This window comes from Ovis canadensis, chromosome 14, assembly GCF_042477335.2.
Source record: "Ovis canadensis isolate MfBH-ARS-UI-01 breed Bighorn chromosome 14, ARS-UI_OviCan_v2, whole genome shotgun sequence".
NCBI lineage: Eukaryota > Metazoa > Chordata > Mammalia > Artiodactyla > Bovidae > Ovis > Ovis canadensis.
Genome location: NC_091258.1, coordinates 34,093,872 through 34,109,187, shown reverse-complemented (window position 1 = coordinate 34,109,187; position 15,316 = coordinate 34,093,872). Strand labels below are relative to the sequence as shown.

Sequence of the window (15,316 nt, the reverse complement as noted above, 5' to 3'; positions counted from 1 at the left end):
AAGAATCTGCCTTTAAATTAAACATCTGATGAATTACCTTGCCTTAAAGCTATAAAACTGTTATTGCTGCTATAAAAAAGTGTAAAGGAGGCATTTTGACTATGAAATTTCATTTCATGGTCAATTGAATTTACTATATTGGAAAGAACTAAAGATGGAATCATAAAATAATTATGATATTCACATACACTTAAAGAACAATGCTTTCACGGAGTGGCGTTGGGAGAGAGGACTCAATTTTTAATGCTTCTTTTGTAATGTATTGCTAATCACTCACGCAGTTGAATTATTTCATTGATTTTTAAAAGTAGAAGTCCTTTAGGTAAGTGCAAACGGTTGTCATAGTGTTTACGTGGACCTCACCGCATTTATTGGTGCCTTTCTGAAGTTTCGCTGAACCTGAATGATATTTATTTTGGCTGGAAACAAACTAATCTTGTTGAAAATTCGAGTAGAATTTCACCTTGAAGAAATGTCATGGGATTTTAAATCACAAATGTTGGAAAAAATAAAATGTACCGGGACAGAATTACGACGAATACAATGTGTCGTTGGCTTTGTTCTATGTACTACCTGACATGTTCACCTATAAACTTGAATTCAGAATCGCCAGAGGCATGGTTAAAAATAGGTTATGTCAAGGTTCTTCTATATTTCCCTCCGGGTACCGAGGTGGCTGGCGACATCGTAATGCTCCACAGCAGCTCCTCGGAGATTTCCCTCAGGAAGGTCACCAGAAAAATAATAAATAATACTTTATACATCATGCATTCAGTTTCCCAGTGTGCACTGGCTATTTCGTTACCTTATGCAACTCAGAAGTTTTATTATCCAAATGAGTATGGCTGTCGGTTAAGAATTGCTATGGTAAATTAAGACTATCGTGTAAGAAGAAAAGCCAGCTTGTTTATGTAGTATTGAACCAGCTTTTCTTCAGAGCCTCATTGGTTTTCCTTTAGAGAGTGACAGTTTGTCACATTACTGATTAACTGCATTTTGTTGGCAACATGTTTATCTTCTTTAAATCTCTGCTGTTATATTTAAAAAAACAGAAAACAGGAACAAAAAAGAAAAGAGGGGGATTAAAAAGAGTCTAATGATTAGCATTCCCATTTCAAAATATGCAAATAATGCCCTGGTATTCAAAAGCAAATTGTTGAAAAAATTGAAATCTGATGCATTTGTGACTTCAAAGAACAACCTTGATTTGCTTGTTGTGGATATGTGTATTTTCAAACAGGATGTGGTTGGCAAGTCAAAATCAACAGTCATAGTTTGGTTAAAAATTCTTTTTACCTCTAAGCATTATTGTCAGTTCAGATGATCATCTGGAAATTATTTTAATCTGCAAAAGATGGCAATCCTAAAAATCTACAACATGCACTCCAAAGGGTTTCTTTTTTATTTTTAAACACCTCTCTATAATCTGCCCAGCCTGCTGAGTAGCATTGACATCAGTAGTACATCAATTTCAGAAAGTGGATTATTTTTACTAGACAGCTATTGTGACATATTGGGTCAGTCATAAATGAAAGATATTCATGCAAGCATGCAATACTTGTAATGAAGTCTCACTCTGACCTTCTGTATGATTGATTCTGTAATTTAGTTTTCTCAGGCAGTGCCTGAAATGAAATGAAATCATGTTGAACAAGTTTTGAATACCCACAGTGCACCAGGAGAAGAAAAATCTGCAGCCCTAGAGGCTTGAGAGAGAGCAGCTGAGCGATTTATCTCTATGCTATTATAGCCTTTGCCAGCATTCAACATTTCTTTTTTTTTTTTTTTTCTTATTTGGCTTAAGTACTTAATTCTGCAGGTAGCTGTAAATGGGAAAATAAAATGCTGTTCAGATTTAAAATGACAGGACAGGAGTATGTGCAGGGGACTGATAAAATATCTTGAATAGAACTGACCTTTCATGTAGCTGAAAGTTACTGGGGGATTCATCCTCATAATTACCATATAGATTATTTTTATTTCTTTCCTGCAATGAAACATTTCAGAGAGCAGTAGTGCTGATTGAATGAAAATTGAACTTGTTAACATTCTTTTCAGCTTAGCCCGTTGTACATAACAGAAGGTTAGCTTTGATGAATTTCAAAATTCTCTTTGATATCCGAGAAACAGACAGTAAAATAATTGTCTCTAGTCTGATATTTTAGATGCCCCCCCCAAAGAGAATTTATAAAACACACTGATAATTCCTATACTTTTTCTTTGTGCATTATATTTCATGTTTGAAGGACCAACGTTTTCTGTTTGATATTTGCTTTGGACTTAATTGTGATAGCATATATTTATAGAAAATACTCCTGGTGCTCTGGTAATATCAAACATAGTGTTAGAAAATTGAAAATGATGGAAGTAAGGGAGGTAAATTTGAGTATAGTAGTCTCTGTACCTGTTAAAGAAAGAGAATAAGAGAGAAAAAAAGTCCTATAGAAGATATGCACACAGAGAAGAAAAAGTAGCAGCTTTTAAAATATTCATAAAGCTCTTAAGACATAATCCAGGCAGACATCATTTTTGATCAGAATAATCGAAGTGAATCAAAATAATTCTAAAATTACCAGGCTTGTTTTAGAAATTTTTATTTTTCATATAGTTATTTAGTATGGGTCTAATTCTGGATTATTTTTATTTTCACAAAATAACTTTCTTGTCATTTTTGTACTTTCCAAAATCTTAAGAGAAATAGCCGACTTTCAATTAATATATTGTTTTAGCAATGTTGCTTAATGTGTTACAGATAAAACAGTTATTTCATGGGTCATTAATGTGTTTAATGCGTGGAACATTCTATTAAAACAAGCCCTTATTATTGTTATGGACATGTTCATTGCTATTGTCAATAGAAGCGGCAAAGCTAAATTCCGCTGGACGATTACCATTTAGCCATTGGAGGGGACCAACAATTTCTCATACAAATTGAACAATTACTTCAATAATGTTTATTTTTGGTCAAGTATGGTCGAAACATTTTCTTGTTAAAAGTTAACAGTAGAAAAGGCATGTCTTACATAAGCGAAATGACTCATTTTGAATGCAGTGGGACCCATCTCTTAAAAGTCCAACTTATAAAATTGAAACCATATTAACTCTAGCACACATTTACTGAGCACCTACTAAGTGCTATATATTCTTAATCATTAGAGACTGATCACTTATAAATTGAGTGTTTGGTTAGCAGTGTCTCTTCCATGTAATACCAAAATGCAGAGTCTGATGACTGCTTCATAGAGGCATGTTGTCCGGAGTCAACTTTAATTTAGCTGTTACTACACCTTGACAATTGTCTGTTCAAAATACCAAGGCCACAGACATTTACAAGCCGCCTTTCTTGGTAGAGCAAATAGCCTTGTACGTAGCTCTACTGACCTGCTGAGCCTGAACATCAGAGTGTTTTCTTTAAGGCTGGGTTAACTTTAGGATCATGTTTTTGTTTTTAAAAGGATCATGTATTGAAGGAGGGGAATGTTCCAAATTTCTACTAAACCCAATTAGCTGTTGTGAAGGGCAACCTGTGATGACTTGGCTGGTTTATCACATTCAAGGAAACATGTTATTAAAAAGTTAGCCTATGATTTATTTCCCTGTGTCTCATTTTGAACATATAATCTACAGTTATAATCTTTTATAGCATTGGCAGTACTTCCCTGTGGGTTAGGGACAGTAGACAGACCATTTTACAAATTTTTATTTATGTATTTAGTTTAGTTTTGGTGGCACTGAGTCATTGTTGCTGCTCATGGGCTTTCTCTAGTTTGCTGAGAGCAGGGTCTACTCTCTAGCTGCAGTGTGCAGGCTTCTCATCGCAGTGGCTTCGCTTATTGCGGAGCGTGGGCTCTAGGGTGTGAGGACTTCAGTAGTTTCAGCACATGGGCTTAGTTCCCCTGTGGCATGTGGGATCTTCCTGCACCCAGGATTGAACTGGACTTGCTTGCATTGCAACGTGGATTCTTAACCACTGAACCACCAGTGTGTGTGCATGCTCACTTGTGTCTGATTGGGACTCCATGGACTGGAACCCACCAGGCTCCTCTCTCTATGAGATTTCCCAGGAAGGAATACTGGAGTGGGTTGCCATTTCCTCCTCCAGGGGATCTTCCTGATCCAGGGAATCTTCCTGATCCAGGGATTGAACTCACGACTTCTGTATCTCCTGCATTGACAGGCGGATTCTTTACCGCTGCATCACCTGGGAGGCTCCCTGGACCACCGGGAAAGCCCTCAAACAATTTTTAGAGGGATGAGAGTTACTCCTGTTCTGTTGTCTCACTTTCTTGTACTCACAGCCCTGTTGCCCTTAGGAAACAGTCTTCTTTGCTTGTTTAAGGCCTGTCCTCCCCTCCTTGCCTGTCTTGTTTGCTACTAGTTCATCCTGAGACCTAGAAGTAATATTTATTGGTTATTAAGAGCGTACTTTGAATGCTAAATAAAAATGGAGGGGAAGGGGATTTAAAACATCAACAGCTGTAAAAATAGAATTAATCTTTAAAATTTTAATTTAGGATCAAATAAAATCATTATAGAGCTGACTGCTTGGTAAAACAAAGGAGTTAGAGGGTGTATGAGAAAATACCATTGTTTTATCATAAACTCTTTTTTTTATTTTGCTGAGAAACTATTAATTAACTTTGGGGAAGACTGTTTTTCGCAAAACTTTCATGTGTAGGTGTGTTTGATTATAACCCTGAGAGTAGTTATTAAGTAAAAATGATCTATTTCAGTGTAGATATTTTGATGAATATAAAGTTTATGGTATGTAGGTCTGTAATTATCATTGGTATGCATCTGGCACAACTTTATTTGTTTGAGGTTCTATTTGGGTTAGGAATACATTAGTTATGCCTGAGTATTGATTAATTGCTTATCTGCAAATAAAATTTTAACATTGCTATAGAATATAAATAATTGAGCTTAAAATTATTGGATTTCCTATTTATAGTTCTCTGATATTTATAAATACAAAGCAATTTTTATTACTGATAATTGTTTAATTACTCCATTTCTTAAGAAATATTGATTAAAATAACACATTGTGAAAATTTATTTAGTCACACTTGCTAATATGTTTGGGCTGTTTGCTTCTTAACTAGATATTCTCCTGTATTATGAAAACCTAAGGTTGAATTGTTACAGAGAATATTTGTTTGTAAATGCAGATGGTAGATGCATTAAATACATTTGCATCTTAAATTTTTAAAATTCCTTTTGATAAAATCCTTTGGCTTACTTTCAGAGATGGAAGTAACCACCATTGTGCTGAATAACAATCGATAAAATAGAATACTTTGTGATACTTAAAATTATAAAATCTATTTGAATATATTTTACTTTGTAAAAGAAACAAGAAAGCAATACAGGAGGATGTGTGATTATGTATCACCAAGTGTGTATCACAAAGATAAATGTCAGGCATGGGGAGGAAGGAGAAATTTACTCTGAGAGAACTTCATGGAAGGACTGGTCCTTATGGGCCTGAAAGTAAGAGTGGAAAAAATTTGAATATGTAAAGGAAGTAAAGTTTTCTTGGCTAAGGTAGTAAGAACAAACTGTTTCCATTCCCCTCCCCATCCCCTCAAACCCCATATATCTTCTAGGAAGTACGGACATGGTAATATGCGATCTTGATTTACACAGTAGGGACATTTTTCAACTTTTCATCCTCTTTCAGTCTTGATTAAATCAAGGAGGCAGCCTCAGTTTGAGGCTAATTAGTCTTTCACATCTCTCTTTCATCCTCTTTCAAAAGGAGAAAGCAGAACTCTGACCCCAAATCTTAGGTAGATCCCCATATTTAGATGGACTGTGTTGTTATTTGCTTTACTTGGTATTTACCTGGCATTGCAATGATCATGGTGATTCCAGTTTCTAATTTATGCTAGCAAGCTAAAGTGTCCTTTTTAATATAAAATTATTCGGATTTTTAGCCATTCGCTCCAATGATTAATGTTCACTAATAGACTGGATTTCAGGAGATTGAAGAAAACAAGGAACCGCTACCCAAAACATCCATTCCTTGGTTTCCTTTTTAAAAAACAAACGACAAAGAGGCTCTTTCATCAGGTGGAGAGAGGAGCAAGTCTCAGCTAAGCACTCTGCCCATGAAGACACAGACAAACCATCAAGGCATCACTGCCCAAAGACTTTGTTGAATTGCATTTATAGGCAAGTAGAAGGCAGTGTGCTTCCTATAAGAAGTCTGTGACCTGCCCATTCTGAATACTCTTCTCTGGTTGCAAATGCTTGAGTACTCTTCAAATCATGCTACCATATGACTCAGCAGTCCCACTCCTGGGCATATACCCGGAGAAAACCAAAATTCAAAAAGATACATGTACCCCATGTTCATTGCAGCGCTATTTACAATAGCCAGGACATGGAAGCATGTCCATCCACAGAGGAACGGATGAAGAAGATGTGATACACGTATACAATGGAATACTACTCAGCCATAAACAGGCACAAAATTGTGCCATTTGTAGAGACGTGGATGGACCTGGAAACTGTCATACAGAGTGAAGTCAGAAAGAGAAAAACAAATATCGTATACTAACACATATGTGTGGAATCTAGAAAAATGCTATAGATGAGCTTGTTTGCAAAGCAGAAATAGAGACACAAACATAGAGAACAAATGTATGGATACCAAGGGGCGGGAGGGAGCGTGTGGGATACATTGGGATTGACATATACACACTACCATATACAAAATAGATAACTAGTGAGAAACAAAAATCATAAACTAAAAGAGCCTGGGCTTTTAGGAGCTATCATATATATTTTATTGATTGTCAGTTCAATTTTTATCAGAAAATTAAAATTTATGGCTTTCTTGATAGCTCAGTTGGTAAAGAATCCACCTGCAATGCAGGAGACCCTGGTTCAATTCCTGGGCTGGGAAGATCCACTGGAGAAGGGATAGGCTACCCGCTCCAGTATTCTTGGGCTTCCCTTGTGTCTCATCTGGTAAAGAATCTGCCTGCAGTGTGGGAGACCTGGGTTTGATCTCTGGGTTGGGAAGATCCCCTGGAGAAGGGAAACTCTACCCACTCCAGTATTCTGACCTGGAGAATCCCATGGACTGTATAATTCATGGGGTAGCAAAGAGTTGGACACAAGTGGGAGTCTTTCACTTTACTTTTTATTAGAAAATAAATTAAAAATTGCTTCATTCTACAAAAAATAAAAAGTTCATACCAATTAAAAAATAAGTTGAGGTGTTAGGCTCTTAATACTATTTATAATTAAATCCAAGTTGTCCACAATTGATGGGTTGCCCATGAAGTACAATCAGTTAATATTTATTGGGATGAATGACATCATTAAATAGGTACCAAGCTTTTAAACTTTCAATGGTTTCTTTCTCCGTTGTGAATAAAATCCAGAGTGGATTATAGACCCATTACTTACGGCCATCACTTGTTCTCCAGCTTCACAGTGAGCCTTGCTTTTCCTGGGCAGTGACATGGACCTCTTCTTTACTTATCCATCATGTGCTTCCTTAGGGGTTCCTAAGTGGCACTAGTGGTAAAGAACCTGCGTGCCAGTGCAGGAGATTTAAGAGACGTGGGTTTGATCCCTGAGTTGGGAAGATTCCCTTGGAGGAGGGCATGGAAACCCACTCCAGCATTCTCGCCTGGAGAGTCCTTTGGACAGAGGAGCCTGGTGGGCTGTAGTCCATAAGGTCGCAAAGAGTTGGATGCAACTTAGAGAGCACACACGCATGTGCTCCCTTGTGCCACGGGACTTGGTACATGTTCTTCTCTGCATACAATGCTCTTCCCTCTTTTCTGGCTCTGTCAGCTGCCAGTCATCCTTTGCAACTCAGTGCAGTGGGTTACCTCTGCAGGGAGCATCCCCCAGTTTTCTCACCTCACCTGATCTGGCTCATCCCCATCTTTCCCAAACCCATTCCACTTGCTGTTCGCCTTGCCTACCCCGCTTCTGCCTCTCCTGGCCTCCTCATTTCTCAAGCATGACAAGCCTTCTCCCATCTCAGACTTTGCACATGCTCTTCCCTCTGGCTGGAACATACTTTTTCCTCATTGCCTGATGGACTTCTTCTTACTCTTCAGGCATCAGCTCAAAAGTCACCTTGGAGAGGCCTTGCCTACTAACTGAATCACATATAGCTACCCTTTCCTGAATAGTTTTTTTTTTTTTTCTTGCATAGCCTCTTTATTTTTCCACAATATTTGTCACAGTTTGAATCTTTTTTATGCACATATGTTCTGTCACCCCCTTCTCTTCCCCCACAAGAAGATGATTTGTTATATTTCTCTAATAAAATCATTTTCAAATGGGGCGTTGCAGATTTTATCCATCAGGGAACTTTGCTGTGTCTGGAGACATTTGGATGTCACAGCTTGGAGGGGAGGGGAGGTTACTGGCACCCAGTGGGTAGAGACCAGAGATGCTATTAAGCATTTACAATGCTCAAGATGTATTGCAAGCAAAGGATTTGATGCATCTGCCAAACAAAGAATTATCCAGTCCAAAATGTCAATACTGCTGAGGTTGACAAACTCTTATCTAATATTATCAGTTAGAAGACAAAGTGAGATAAGAAGAAAGAAGGAGTTGCTTTCCAATGATGAACAATTTAGGAAACGATACAAGTGAACTCTCCATATAAAACATAATTGTATGAAGAGTCAAAAAAGCCACCAGCATTCAGTCCTTCTTGTTGAGTGTGATAATAGCATCTCTTATAACCCAGTAGTTGCTTTGCCTTTCAGTGATCACTGGTAAATGTTTCAATGCTTAATTTTAATAAGTAAGATTAATGATTTACGAAAACATGTTAAATTTCTTGGGGCTATATCCATGGTTATACATTTCCATCTCATGTCATTGGTGGTGGTGATGGTGGTGAGTTAGTCGCTAATTCATGTCTGACTATTTTGTGACCCCATGGACTGTAGCCCACCAGACTCCTCTGTCCATGGGATTTCCCAGGCGAAAATATTGGAGTGAGCTGCCATTTCCTTCTCCAGGGGATCTTCCCAACCCAGGAATCGAACCCACATCTCCTGCATTGCAGGCAGATTCTTTACTGACTGAATCAGCCGGGTAGCCCTGTCGTGTCATTACTACTAGGAAAAGTGGTGAGCTATTTCGGAGTAATATAGATTAATTATTCTTGCCTACACTTTATTATAGTATTAATAAATTCATTAGTCCATTCTAAATTTTGTCTAAATAGAGTCATGTTTAAGAGAATCACATGGTAATTTTCTAGTTTTGAGAGATATGAGCATTAGTATATTGGTGTTGCTGGCCTGCCACATTGTAAGTGCTCAATAAATACTTTTCAACTGAGCTGATATCTTTTTTCTTCTTAAGTGGAAATCCTAAGATCACAGGAGGTTTTTTTTTAAGGTTACTTTTTTGAAATAGGAAATGATTGGAGCTGTTAAGGATCACCAGGTTCCCCAAGGAGGTTGTTAATAATTGGTGACCCTAAAGGAACTTGATTCTCTAAAGAGATACTTTCACCATTAATCTTCTTATACTATAATCCTCACACATAGGAAGTTGTTATCAGATAACAATGGACCATGGTAGATGCTAGCACATTTTGTTGCATTGATTATGTTGTTCACAGGTTACCTGGCAATATTTTAGAGGTCCTTGGTGTATGGTCCCGTGGGAGATAAGAAAGGTGGGCCAGCATCTTTTGGATTTGAAGACCATGTGGATGGCTCTAAGTTTTGGCAAGATCTTGGCCCCACTGCCACCAGTATGCTTTGGGAGTGGTTTTCACACTGTCCCCAATTCAGAAACCAGCCCTCTCTTTTTTTTGTGAAATGAGTCTCAATTTATATAAAACAAATAAAAATGGAGTTGCTTTTGTTAAAGGAGGGTGGTGATGGTACAGAGTTCAGAGCCCATTCAGCTCTCACTCTGTTGGCACAAGCTTCCACCGGTGGTGGCACCATGGCTCCTTTGTTGTGTTGTTGTGCAGTTGCTAAGCTGTGTTGTTGTTCAGTTGCTAAGTTGTGTTGTTGTTCAGTTGCCAAGTCAAATCTAACTCTTTTGCCACCCCGTGGACTGTAGCTCGCCAGGCTCCTCTCTCCATGGGACTTAGAGAATGGTTTCTCCATCAATCAATTACCCCAGCAACCTCTGTGGCTTAGGGGATCCTTCTTATCCAAGAAGAGGTACAATAGTATCTAATTCAGGAAGTTATTTAGAGGATTGAATTGGAAAGTGCATAGTAAGCTTAGCACAGGTCCCAGATCCGAAGAAACACACAGGCAATGTTCCTTGTTCATGAACCTTGGCTGTTTGTCAACAGGATCTCTTAGGCAACCAGGTCCATCATAAATGCACAAATTACAGGTGGAATTCAGGAAGAGTGGACAAAGCCAGAAATCTAACCCCATGGCCTTCTGTGTGAGCATGAGATTCCTCTGAAATATTGTACATCTGGGATGCACCTGTCAAGTATCTATACGTGCTGATGTTCATGGGCATGGGAGTAAAGAAAGCAAAGTGACTTCTTGGTTACTGAGAAGGCTGTGTAAATTATATCCTGATACTTCATGGCCATGCCAGTTAACTGGTCATTTTACCATTGGAATTAAAATACTCTGGAGTTGCCTGCAGATATTTTAAAATAATTAGATTTAAAGAAGTCTGAAAGGACCTCTGAAAAGCCTCTGAAAGATGTAATTGGAGACTAAAGTTAAGAAAAAGATAGCATAATTTCCACTTGTGGCGGGCTGAAATACATCAGTAAGCTATGGTAGGACTTTAAAAGAACATGGAAGAGTGGACAAAAATCCTCAGATTTTTGAAGCGAAATAGCTAAATGTGTGAGGAGTGCCAATAAAAAGAAATTAAGACACAGTGATAACATGAAACCCACTTTTGTGATACCAGACTATAGAAGGACTCCTACAAGAATGTGGTATTTCTGGAGTATATCGTTAGTGAGACAAAAAGAGTTGGGGTTGCTCTGAAATGTGGAGCACCTTTTTCCAGGATTGCATAGGAATGTGCTAATTCAAAACTTATCAATGGAAAATATGTATATTTTCTATTAAACCCTGACAGTTAGCCACAGACTCTTTTAAGTGTTTTTGTCTCTTGGTTTTAGATTTTCCTAACTAGAGTGTTTTCGTCTCATTTGTTTTGTTTTGTGTTTTTTGTGAATGGGAAAAGCTAAGGTGCTCCCTTCCTTACCCCTCCAATCCAGTATAATGTAACTACTGTTTACACTTTATAAAAATATTTATTTATTTGGTTGCCTCCAGGCTTAGTCACAGTGTATGGGATCTTCCTTTGCTGCAGACAAGGTTCTCTCTAGTTGTGATGCAAATATGTGGAATCTTAGTTCCCTGACTAGGGATCAAACCTGCATCCCCTGCATTGGAAGGTGGATTCTTATCTACTGGACCACCACAGAAGTCCCTTAACTTAAAAAACAAAAACAAAGAGGGGCCTATACTCTATAACTGTTTTGCAACTTGGTTTTTCACTTGCTGCTGCTGGTGCTACTGCTAAGTCGCTTCAGTCGTGTCCAACTCTGTGCAACCCCATAGACAGCAACCCACCAGGCTCCCCCGTCCCTGGGATTCTCCAGGCAAGGACATTGGAGTGGGTTCCCATTTCCTTCTCCAATGCATGAAAGTGAGAAGTGAAAGTGAAGTTGCTCAGTCGTGTCCAACTCTTTGCGACCCCATGGACTGCAGCCCACCAGGCTCCCCCGCCCATGGGATTTTCCAGGCAAGAGTACTGGAGTGGGTGCCATCGCCTTCTCTGTTTCACTTGCTAGATCTTGCATATCTTTCTAGATTAGTGGCTCTCCAGAACTGGAAGCAAGTTTGCCCTCCATGGGGCAATGTCTGCAGACATTTTTGATTGTCATGACTGGTGAAGGAAAGGAGGTTGCTATTGGCATCTCCAAGTTTGATTCCTGGGTTGGGAAGATCCCCTGGAGAAGGGAAGGGCAACCCACTCCAGTATTCTTGACTGGAGAATTCCATGGACAGAGGAGCCTGGTGGGCTACAGTTGAAGCGGTCACAAAGAGTTGGATAAGACTGAGAGACTAACACTCACACACAGGGAGAGACCAGGGTTACTGTTAACATCCTACAATGCAAAGGACAGCCACCACAGCATAGAATTATCTGGTCCAAAATGTCATTAGAGCCAAAATGAAGACACTCTTCTCTAGGTCAATACACATAAATCTAATTCATTATTTTAAAAAGCTTCATAATACTTTGTAGCATGATCGATCATAATTTATTCAACTGGTTTCCTATTGATAGCTCTTGGCTTCTGAATTAGTGGCATTATAATATTTACAATTCATTTGTTTCTTTAAAGAGCAAAAATAAGCTTTATCAGAAATATTGAAAAGAAGAATTCATAGGGTTATGTATAAAATTAGATTCTGGGTCACTGTGAGTCAAGAGAATTTGGTTTCAAGAAAATTGCAGGCTCACTCTAAATGACAAGTCTTAAATGAAGTCATTTGAAAAGCATGTTTTCATTTTTGTGTTCTTTGGAATGAGAAGAAGCAGCAAATCTAAATCCTTTTCTATGCCTCCCCAAAACAGAGAAGGCTACTTTTGAAGTGTCGGCAGTAATTTTCAGAGGAGCTAATTCTGATGGTCTCTACCTCCTTCTTATACATATTTTAAACAATTCATTAAAACATTAAATCAGAATGGGTTAAGCAAAAGAAAACAAAGCAGGTTTAAGATGAAAAAAAGTGATATCCAATCCTAAAGACATGGAATGGCTTCCAGATGCCATTGACAATGTAATTCAGAATTGGAATGATCCTCTGGTTAACCACAAAGGGTTTTACAGAGAGGGTGCCCTGAAGCAAACAGATGCTTGCTCCGCGTTTCTCTAGCCCATCCTTGCTACATGGCGTATGCATGCCTGGTAGAATAAAATAGAGAACAGCTTCTCCCCATTTTGCAGAGCTGGAGAAAGAATCATTGAACCAGCGCTGTGTGGAAGAAGGATGGCCAATGAGTTGGTGAGCCTGAAAGGCTAAGACCTTGGCATCACCCCTTTCCTTGTCATCAGTTTCCTCAGTAAGGAGCAAGAGGTGGATATTTCTCTTCCCTTTGCTAATAGTCCTTTATTTTCACTTAGTTAAGTCGTCCAGTGATAGTTCTAGGCTTCCCTGGTGGCCCAGTAGTAAAGAAAATCTGCCTCCCAATGCAGGAGATCCCTGGGCAGGAAGATCCCTTGCAGGAGGAAATGGCAACCCAGTCCAGTATTCTTGTCTGAAAAATCCCATGGACAGAGGAGCCTGGTGGGCTAGTCCATGAGATTGCCAAGAGTCAGACATGACAGCATGCACGCACGCTCACACAAGACAGTTCTACAGTGTAATAGTTGAGGCTGAATAATTTGGGCTTCGTGCTTTTGATCTTTCAACTTTCTAGCATGAGTCCTTCTAGTTAATAAATTAATAGAGACCATTATCCTGCAATAAATCAGATCTAACAAAATTGGAACAAGTCAAACCTATCTAAGGAGCTGCTGAAGTTATGTTCATTGATCTTTTTAATTGAGGTATTAATTGACATATAATATATTAGTTTCAGGTGTACAACATAATGATTGGATATTTGTATATATTCCAGAATTATCACCACAGTAATTGTAGTTAACATTTGTCATCATACAGTTACAAAAAAACCCCACAAAAAACGGTTTTTCTTTTTCTTGTGATGAAGACTTTATGATCTACTCTTTTAGCAACTTTCAAATATGTCATAGAGTAGTATTAGCTACAGCCAACCAGGCTGTGTATTCCATCCCTATGAAGTATTTAGGGCTTCCTGGTGGCTCAGCGGTAAAGAATCTGCCTACAACGCAGGAGACACGTGTAGGAGATGCAAAGTTTGATCCCTGGGTCAAGAAGATCCCCTGGAGCAGGAAATGGTAACACACTCTAGTATTCTTGCCTGGGAAACCCCATGGACAGAGGAGCCCCACAGGCTATAGTCTGTGGGGCTGCAAAGAGTCGGATATGACTTAACAACTGAACAACAGTGCAATGCGATGATGTATTTATTTTGTAACTGAAAGTTGGTACCTTTTGACCCCCTTCTCCAACCCCTGCAAGATCACTGATGTTTAAGAAAACTAAGAGTTTCCCATTTCTGTTGCCCCTTTAGGATCAGAGCCATACACAAGTTTCACAATACCGCCAGGATCCCTCTGTGATCATGAGGTCCATCGTCCACATGACGGATGCTGCTCGCTCTGGGATCATGCCTCCTGCCCAGCTCACCACCATCAACCAGTCTCAGCTCAGCGCCCAGTTGGGGTTGAATTTGGGAGGGGCCAGTGTGCCCCACACATCTCCTTCACCTCCTGCGAGCAAATCGGCGACTCCCTCCCCTTCCAGCTCCATCAACGAGGAGGACGCTGATGAATCCAACAGAGTAAGTTAATTGGCTTTAGTATATAGGGATCACCCCTATGTTCTTGTGTTTAAGCTTCATTCACAATATTATTTTCCTTTACTTCATGGATGTGGAGTAGCACTTACATTTATGATGGTTTAATTTTTTCTTAACTCTTTTATATCTGTTTATTTCTGTGGAAAGTATATTCAACTGAAACTTGGAAGATCTGACTTCTCCTACTAGTTGTAAGGCGTTGAGCAAATCACTTAATAGGCTGAATTTTCCTTAAATTGGCAAAGGAGAAGGCTTGTGCTAGACTTTTCAGAAATTCTGAACTGCTCTGTTTCTAAGTTAATGTCCAGGTGGGCAAGTTTCATCTGGTTAGTTGGCTGAACTGCTGCCCCACTGGACAGTCTTGCACTTCATTGGTGTTTACCACATAGTATGTTCCAGTGGTTTGGCACCTTTGCTTTTGTGGAGGAAATGATGCATGATTCAAATATACACAATTTGAAACAAAAACTTAGTTGCCAGTTTGACTTTTTTGCATGCCTAGAAAAAGCATTGTTTCATTAAAGTTACTTATTCTAGGTGCACAATTACTTATTCCTCATTTATTAATTATGTGTGGTACACCTACTCTGTGCTTGGCATTTTACTTGGTTCTGGTGATACAAAGACGTATAAGAGAATTACTGCCCCTGGGACTTCCCACTGGGAACAAATAAGAGTGTTTAAAACTAGCTTCAGATGTGATTAGTGGCCTAACTGATGTATCTGGTGTACTGAGATTGTCATTGATTCTGCTTTGGAGAGTGATTTGAGGAAGACTTTATTGAGAAGGTGATGTTTGAATTAGGTCTAAGAGAATACATAAAAGTTTGTGAGGCAGAAGAGAGAGGCCCACATTGTGCTA

At 38.9% G+C, this 15,316-nt stretch overlaps 1 protein-coding gene across 2 annotated transcripts in view; it reads left to right on the top strand.

Moving 5' to 3' along the window:
* The window catches only part of TOX3 (TOX high mobility group box family member 3), a 120,492-nt gene that overhangs the window by 93,771 nt on the left and 11,405 nt on the right, over positions 1 to 15,316 (top strand). For both annotated transcript variants that reach the window (XM_069549826.1, XM_069549825.1), the window contains exon 4: positions 14,167 to 14,436. In XM_069549826.1, the coding sequence (XP_069405927.1) occupies positions 14,167 to 14,436 (270 nt within the window). The remainder of the gene's footprint in view (positions 1 to 14,166; positions 14,437 to 15,316) is intronic.